The following is an 8,171-nucleotide window of genomic DNA, read 5'->3' as shown; positions in this document are numbered from 1 at the left end:
TAGCAACCCTTCTTCCCTCGTAGTCTCCCATCCAAGAACCAACCAGAGCTGACCCTGCTTGCTTCTGATATCTGATGAGATTGGGCTATCTAGATCAGGGCCTCCCACCATTATGGTTAGCCATTTTATGAAAGCAGGGATTTCTGGGCAAAGTGTTCCACATTTCAGTTTTGGAGCTAACAGCAGAGATGTTTCCTATTTTGAGGCATATCCTGAGTCTACCTCTTTTGTTGGAGATTCTTCTTATGGCTGGCATATTTTAGCCTACGCCTTTTACCAAATTAATACTCATGAGGAAGTCCCTTACCTGTTTCAACCCATCAGTCATTCATGCAGTAGAACATGAGCATCTCCATATAATATTTCTATATTCTGCAGGACTAGTTTAAGGCCTCTTGCCTGGAGCTAAAGGCAACAGCCATCAAAGGCTGTTTGTGTGTCTCCCTCATCTCAGCCTCCTTCCTTCCCCACCAATTTCGCTTCACCCCCAGTATCTAGGCTTGGAGCCTGCCAGCCGCGTCTCCTTCTCCAATGACGTCTCTGCGCTGTTGTCTCCTATGGCGAACATATTCTCTGGATCCAAGAGAAACATGCTGTAGAGGTTGAACAGCAGCATGGCGACAAGGGGCAGGAACGTCAAGCCAAAGCCGAAGCCCCGGAAAGAGCGGCCCATGGCGTAAGCTAGCCAGTAGAGAAGCCTGAGGGAGGGGGGAAAAAGAGTAAAGACAGGGAGATGGTCAAAAGATGCCAAAGCACTCCATAACAGACCTTTCCTCCAAGAGGAACTTTAATTCATTTTAGTGATGCCTCAGCCGGAGGGGGGAAGGTTAACCAAATGAGTAATCTTGAGGCAGCTCATGAGTGATAAAGACCATTCACGGGAACAAGAATTTTGCCACACAGTAAAAACACAATCACGGGGTAAATAAAATTATAATCCCAACTGCAGGACCTCAATAGCTTCAAGGAGTAAAAAGATGGTGAGGAAATATTTGAGGGAACAGCCATTACTCCTTGGAGTTATTTGGATGTTTGTGGAAGGAGTGTCTTTATGGATCCTTCTAAACACCAAAAATATTACACAGCTTTGCGGCAGCTTAGCCAGTCCGGTTGTTTCTCCAGAGAGAAACAGGTCAGTGCGTGAAAAGGGGTTTGACTTGTACATGAAAGAGAACAAAATATAAACACTCCCCCCGCTAATCTGTGGAATTATCACAGGCCCTGTTTCCAGAGTATCTTTTGTTTATACAGCTACTAGATCCTTCTTTGGTTTCACGGGCACTTTCTTCACAATACCTCTCCTCAGCATGGTGTAGTGGTTAGAGTTCTCGACTAGGATCTAGGAGACACAATTTGCATTCAAACTCTGCTGTGAAAGCTCACTGGGTGACTGTAGGCCCATTCTAAGCCTAACCTGTCTCACAGGGTTGTGCTTGTGAGGATAAAACAAGAGAGAACCATGTTTGAATGAAGCTGCTTTGGGTCTTCATGGGGGAGAAAAGCAGCATATAAGTTAAATAACTCAACCTTGGCTGCACCACATAATGCATCAGACAGACAGTTCCACGCTTCCTCTATTGTAATGGTCTGGATTAAACTCTTCCACCCCTGTATCAGATACCCAAATTAAGCTAGCCATCAGACCTACCAGGGAAGAAGACGAAGAGTTGGTTTTGATATGCTGACTTTCTCTACCACATAAGGAACACATGAACATATGCAGCTGCCTTATACTGAATCAGACCTTTGATCCATCAAAGTCAGTATTGTCTACTCAGACCGGCAGCAGCTGTCCAGGATCTCAGGCAGAGGATTTCTCATCACCTACTTGCCTAGTCCCTTTAACTGGAGATGCCAGGGATTGAACCTGGGACCTTCTGCATGCTAAACAGATGCTCTACCACTGAGCCACAGCCTCTCCCCAATCACTTTCCCTTCCCCTCCCCACAACAGACACCCTGTGAGGTAGGTGGGGCTGAGAGAGCTCTTAATAGAATTGTGACTAGCCCAAGGTCACCCAGCTGGCTTCATGTGTAGGAGTGGGGAAACCATCCCGGTTCACCAGATTAGATTCCGCTGCTCACATGGAGGAGTGGGGAATCAAACTCGGTTCTCCAGATCAGAGTCCACCATTCCAAACCACTACACCACGCTGGCTCTCCAGGGAGAATTTACTATGATAGCCATGGTTGTGGGAGGATGCTGGCAGGACCGCTTCTCTTACCGTGAAATGGCAAAGAGGGCCGTCAGGAGAGGAATAAGCTTGAGGCCTTCCTGAGGCAGGTAAGTGGAGAGAACGGCGATGTTGAAGAAATACAGGATGAAGAGGTTGACCGATTGGGACACGTAGTGCCGGTGGATCTCCACTTCCCGCCGCAGCTCCCCAAAGGGCTGTAGGGAGGAGAAGCAGAGGCGGGACACCCCATACACAACCATGCCTGGAGAGGAAAGGCAAGGCAAAAGGAGCAAATCTGAACATCAAGACATAATTTTTCTAGCAGACACCGGGATATGTTCTGTGCTAAGTGGCAGACTCCTGGGCCAGTGGCAATCCAAGTTGTGCACTAAGGGCTAAATGAGACAAGGATGTGGATTGGATATGGGTTAAAATAATAGAATCGGAGTTGGAAGGGACTACCAGGGTCATCTAGACCAACCCCCTGCACAATGCAGGCAATTCACAACTACCTCCCCTCCACACCCCCAGTGACTCCTACTCCATGCCCAGAAGATGGTGGGAAACCCTCCAGGAACCCTAGCCAATCTGGCCTGGAGGAAAATTGCTTCCTGACCCCAAAGTGGCAATCAGCATTCCTGAACCAAACATGTATCACTTCTGGGAACTTCTTGCTGCTCTTTTGCCAAGTGTGCAGGGCCCCAATTGGGAGCAGGACTGTAGCACAATGAAACGGGTTTAGCCTCCCCTACACAATTCTCCCAACTGGGAGTGCTATTAGACCTACTGAGGAGCTGTACGTGTTGGGAAAACAGCACAGAGGGAGGCTGAAGCCAACTTCTCCCCTCTTCCGTAGTCATGATCCCAGCAGCATGAAGTGTGGCTGATAGCCTGAAAATCAGGTCAGAAAATCCACACCCAACTTATGAAAAACTGTCTCGTTCAGCTCTAAGATAAGCTGGATTCTGGGTAAGGTAAAGGTCCCCTGTGCAAGCACAGGGGCATTCCTGACCCATGGGGTGACGTCACATCCCGACGTTTACTAGGCAGACTTTGTTTATGGGGTGGTTTGCCAGTGCCTTCCCCAGTCTTCCCTTTACCCCCAGCACGCTGGGTACTCATTTTACCAACCTCAGAAGGATGGAAGGCTGAGTCAACCTTGAGCCAGCTACCTGAAACCGACTTCCGTTGGGATCAAACTCAGGTCATAAGCAGAGTTTGGACTGCAGTGCTGCAGCTTACCACTCTGCGCCACGGGGCTCTTGACTGGATTCTGAGGCCTGCATAAATAATACAAGTGTGCATTGCTCTGCTTTTCAGATATGTTCTAACGGTACCAAGCTACCAGGTACAGATCCAGTTTCCTATTCCTGCCTTTGGGAATACCTTTTTCACTTTTGAAAATGAGAGTTGCTAGACATGTCCTTCTTCAGGGTTCAGCTTCTTCCCCAGGGACCCAGAGGGTTCAGTCTCAGAGTTGGGAACGGATCTGTTAGTACCTGTGCATGAAGACTTAAGAGCGCCACAGAACACACAGCTTCCCATTCCACACACAGCAGTCGCTGCGGTATATTATATTTTGAACTATTAAAAACAGGTTTATAGGCTCGGAATAGGGATCAGAGTGCTGGACTTGCAGATCTGGATTCAAATCCCCATTTCAGTCATGATGCTCACGGAACGATCTTAGCCTCCTGCCTAACCCATCTCATAGGGGGTGTTGGGAGGGAAAAGTGGAATCAGCCCATCATTGTATCTTACCCTAGCCCCTCAGGGATATACATGTGAGGCATGCAGCAATTACTATTTCAGCCCAATCGTGCTTTTCTAGAATACATTTAATCCAAAGAACAACCCCCTTCTTGCCTTCTAAATTAGTGCCAGCTCAGAGGTTCCACCCGGGGTTGCCTGTGCCTTTTCAAACGAAACTCTGCGGCCTGCTGTTAGACCAGGGGTCCCCAACCTTTTTGAGCCTGCGGACACATTTGCAATTCTGACATGGCATGGTGAGCGCAGCAACAAAACGGCTGCCGCAGGAGGCAGAGCCAACCACAAAATGATTGCCATACGTTAGCTTCAGTAACACAGTGTTGATCCTTGTGCTGTGCTGGCAGCTGATGCCAAAGCAACATTTTAAAAAATCTGCATCGCCAATCAAATCTCTCTTGGTCAATTAGAAGCCTTGCTGGGCAAAAGCCCTATCTGGCCCCACCTACTTCCTAAAAACACATGGGGAGTGCAAGAAAAAGTGCCAGCGGGTGCCGCGGGCACCACATCAGGGACCCCTGTGCGAGACCATGTATTTCTTAGTTTGAATTTTCAATTCTGCAGCTGTGCAGCGGAGCCACGAAATGGCACCCACTTCTGTGTGAGCTTCCCTGGCGCAGAGAAGTTGTAACTCCGACCCTAGCTACAATAGTTACCACAACTCAGTTCTGTTTTACCAGGGCTTAGATTCAGGATGTGTTTATAGTGCCTTTGACCATTGTCATATAATTGTGAGAGGTTTTCTGAGCATGTGCAGGGCACTTCCCCTTGCCAACACAAATGTTTCCACTATCTTATGGCCAAGCACTCGCCTACATATCCCTAATGTCTTACACTTTATTTTCATCACTTTTGGAGTCATACTTTAGCGGAAGAGAAAGTTATAAAATATAATAAACATTTCTGAAGTTCAGAGGAAGGTAGCAGTCAGTCCTGGCACCTCTCTCTGCCGCGGCATTACTGAGGTTGTGCAACACATAGATGTAATCCGGTTGGTTATATACCACCTAATTGGTTCACAAAAGGCAGCCAGTTAAACAGCTTTATAGTAAGCTAGATCTCTGAGATACTTGGATCTTCTTAGCCTCATATTTCACTGGTGTGTTATGAAACCAACAGTCTCTGAGCTCCTTGAGGGAGGGAAGGAGGCAGTGGCTATTTGGGCATTGCCAGAAGGATATTTCATTCTGACATCTTAATGTTGCCCTTCTTCTAAACAGCTCAGAGTAGCAAACACAGCACTCCCTCTTCTTATGTTCACGACACTCTGCAAAATATGTTGCTGGGAGTTAGTAATAGAGTTGTGTGTACAGGAGAAAAGTGGGGCAGAAATATTTTAAACAAACAAGACCAAGGTCACTCCGTGAGATGCATGGCAGAGTGGGAATTTCCAGGTCCTGCTCTATTACTGTTCCACACATGGACACACCCTTCAGTGTTTACAGGCTCTACTCCATACCACATGCTGAAGATTTAAGAAGGAGCATACTCTTAAAACAGAACTCCAAAGTGTGTTTCCCCCTCTTCTGGTGTGTGTGTCCTGCTTCCCTAAAAGTAAAGGGTCATTCCTGACCCATGGGGTGACGTCACATCCCAACATGCACTAGGCAGACTTTGTTTACGGGGTGGTTTGCCAGTGCCTTCCCCAGCCATCTACACTTTACCCCCAGCAAGCTGGGTACTCATTTGACCGACCTCGGAAGGCTGGAAGGCTGAGTCAACCTTGAGCAGTCTACCTGAAACCAACTTCCATTGGGATCGACTTCCTGCTTTCCTAGCCTTCACAATTTATCTGACGGATGTACTTAACAGTACTTCGAACACTGATTTCAGTCATCTGGTTCTGTTCCCACATTCTTCAAGTTGGGCTGTCAACCTTCTAAACTTCTTCCAAATGCAGTTCGATAACTCTGCAGTTGTTTTTTTAAAGAAGGAAAATGTATTTTAACAAATCTGTAAAATGTGAGTGGGGACAGATGGAACTGTGCTGTTGCAAACACTGGCCAATCATGCTAAGCTGGCTTCTGCTGCAAACTGACAGAACAGGTTTCCCCAAAACTCACTACAACGGAGCAAGTGTGCTTCAAAAGCTGCTGGACTACCTAGACAATGCACGTTCCTAAACAACACAAGATTCTCAACAGGAAAACAAAAATATCCTTAAAAATATCAGAAGGAAGCAGGCATCACCTTAGAACAGTATGAGCTTCCTCCCTACACAAAAGCAATGTCTGGTACTGGGCACAGGATTCAACACTGAGAATCTCCCCACTCCCAATAAAAGCATGGCTCAAATATTTATGAACACCAAAGATAAACAACTAAAATATGCGAGAGGAGCTGGGGTGGGGCCTTACAGCTTTTCCTCTCCCCAGAATAAGCAGGAAATGAATACATTATGCAAAACAAATAAATAGTTGAAAACGTTTTTGTACCGTCAATGAAGACGGCAGAATATAGCTTGCCGTAAATGTGTGAGTAGATGTATCCTGGGATTCTCCCATCATACTTTGTTCATGAGCCCCAACCTGGGGCATCTAACTAGCTACTATTCAGAAACCTAACATTTTAACCTTCCAGGACATTCAGTTGCTGATTCTCTTACAAAGGGATTTCAAAGGGAGATTAGGGAGAATTACAACGAATAATGAATTATAATGAAGCTCAAGACAATGCATCCTCCCAGATTGAATAGAGATCTCGGATTCTTGTCTCATTGTCAATGCTGATTTCTCCATGCCTACTACCCCTCTGCATATCACACCAAATCCAATCATGCCTGCTAATGTGCGTTGCCATTGCGTGTCTAATTCACTCTTCTCTACTTAAGGATAAATGGACTCACATTCTCGTTGTATCTGAAGAAGTGAGCTGTGGCTCACGAAAACTCATATACCCTGCCAGAAAAATTGTTACGTCTTCAAGATGCTGCACTCTTGCTCTTTTCTATGGCTACTATTAGTGGACAGGACGCTGAGCTACTGGCCTCGCTAGGAAATCCTGCCTTCCTTTCCCATAACCATCCTTCTCATGCTGAAGAGACACAAACCATAACGTTTTGCTCACCTATAATGATTGGGAAAGTGGCAAACACCCCACAGCGAAGTGTGTAAACCAAACGGGCACTCATGGTAGGCATCAGAGGTGCGTCAAAGGGCAGGAAGACATATGCGCCATAAATCAGGCAAGGGAAAATGATTGTGGCTCCAACCATGGAGGCCACAGCCTTAAGGTTGATAGGGCTACAGTTGCGGCACTGCAGGCACCGCAGTCTCTCAGAACACGTGTTGGCTCGCTCTCCCTCACAGCTGGGCAAGTCATCGAGGTGTGCAGAATACCCACGAGCGATGAAATTCTGCTTCTCGGAGTCCCCTTTCTCCTTTTCGCAGCGCACAATTTCCTCTTCGTATTCCTGTTTCCTCCTCTTTTCATCCCCCGTTGGGGTGCGTTGGATGCAACAGGGATCGATGGGGACAAAGACATGAGCGGCCGCCTCAGGCATCCCATTGCTTTCCCCGTCCTCCTCCCTGGTGGTGGGAGATTTGGAGAAGGCTTCTTCACCCACAACAGGCCCTTCTTTGGCATCTTCTCTGCTCCCCTCAGGACTGGGCCTCATGTCACTCTTGGGTACAAGCACTGCAGTCTCACAAGCGGAGCTGCGACAGGCATCACTCCATCGTAGGGTAGCCTCAGGATCCCCAGAACTCTGCTCTTGAGGGTAGCTTTGGTTCACCTTGTCTCTTGGCAAGTCATTCCCCAAAACCACCAATGCCACCTCCTCAGAAGAGGTAACAGAGGTGGCAGCTGCCATTTTTCGCCTCACACCCTTTCAGGGCTGTTCCAACCTCTGGCAAGCCCTGGTACCACAAAGGTTTATCAAGCTAGATGTCCATGACTGTGATCTCTTCTTAACTCACAAACAACGTGCTTCAGGAAAGCAACAAATTCTCTGTGTACATTTGGGAAGGAGAGGTGGTCAGCGGTGGAAAGTTCAGGCTGTGAGCCATCTCATTTTCTCTGGCGCAGTCCCTCTTCTACAAAAGGAGCGGAAAAACACACAAAAGATTTAAAGGCATGCATACATAAGATGATGCCGTCAACATTCTGTAAATTCGGCCTCCAAGACAAGCCAACCTTGCCGCTTGCAAAGAAATCACCAAGCCAATTTCCCCCCCCATAGGAGTTTATGAAAGAATAAATAAAAGGAGTTCTAGTCCATGGTTAATCT

At 47.2% G+C, this 8,171-nt stretch overlaps 1 protein-coding gene and 1 non-coding gene across 2 annotated transcripts; both read right to left on the bottom strand.

Moving 5' to 3' along the window:
- Window positions 1-481: 481 nt before the first annotated feature.
- TMEM79 (transmembrane protein 79) lies at window positions 482-7,754 on the bottom strand. The gene is made up of 3 exons (XM_056853630.1): window positions 7,010-7,754; window positions 2,225-2,438; window positions 482-698 (listed from the first exon to the last, which is right to left on the bottom strand). The coding sequence occupies exons 1-3, from the start codon at window positions 7,752-7,754 to the stop codon at window positions 482-484; spliced, it is 1,176 nt and encodes a 391-aa protein (XP_056709608.1).
- TRNAA-AGC (transfer RNA alanine (anticodon AGC)) lies at window positions 1,847-1,921 on the bottom strand. The gene has a single exon. It is a non-coding gene; the product is annotated as a tRNA-Ala (tRNA).
- Window positions 7,755-8,171: the final 417 nt, after the last annotated feature.

Source organism: Euleptes europaea, chromosome 7, assembly GCF_029931775.1.
Source record: "Euleptes europaea isolate rEulEur1 chromosome 7, rEulEur1.hap1, whole genome shotgun sequence".
NCBI lineage: Eukaryota > Metazoa > Chordata > Lepidosauria > Squamata > Sphaerodactylidae > Euleptes > Euleptes europaea.
Note: the sequence above shows the minus strand (reverse complement) of the source record. Positions and strands in the feature narration are given on the sequence as shown.

Bases quoted from the DNA above. Each gene is read 5' to 3' on its own strand.
- TMEM79 (XM_056853630.1), bottom strand. From the start codon at position 7,754: ATGGCAGCTGCCACCTCTGTTACCTCTTCTGAGGAGGTGGCATTGGTG. The intron at 2,439-7,009 runs GTGAGCAAAACG...TTTCCTCTCCAG, and splicing joins CACTTTCCCAATCATTATAG to GCATGGTTGTGTATGGGGTG. The intron at 699-2,224 runs GTAAGAGAAGCG...CCCCTCCCTCAG, and splicing joins GCCCTCTTTGCCATTTCACG to GCTTCTCTACTGGCTAGCTT.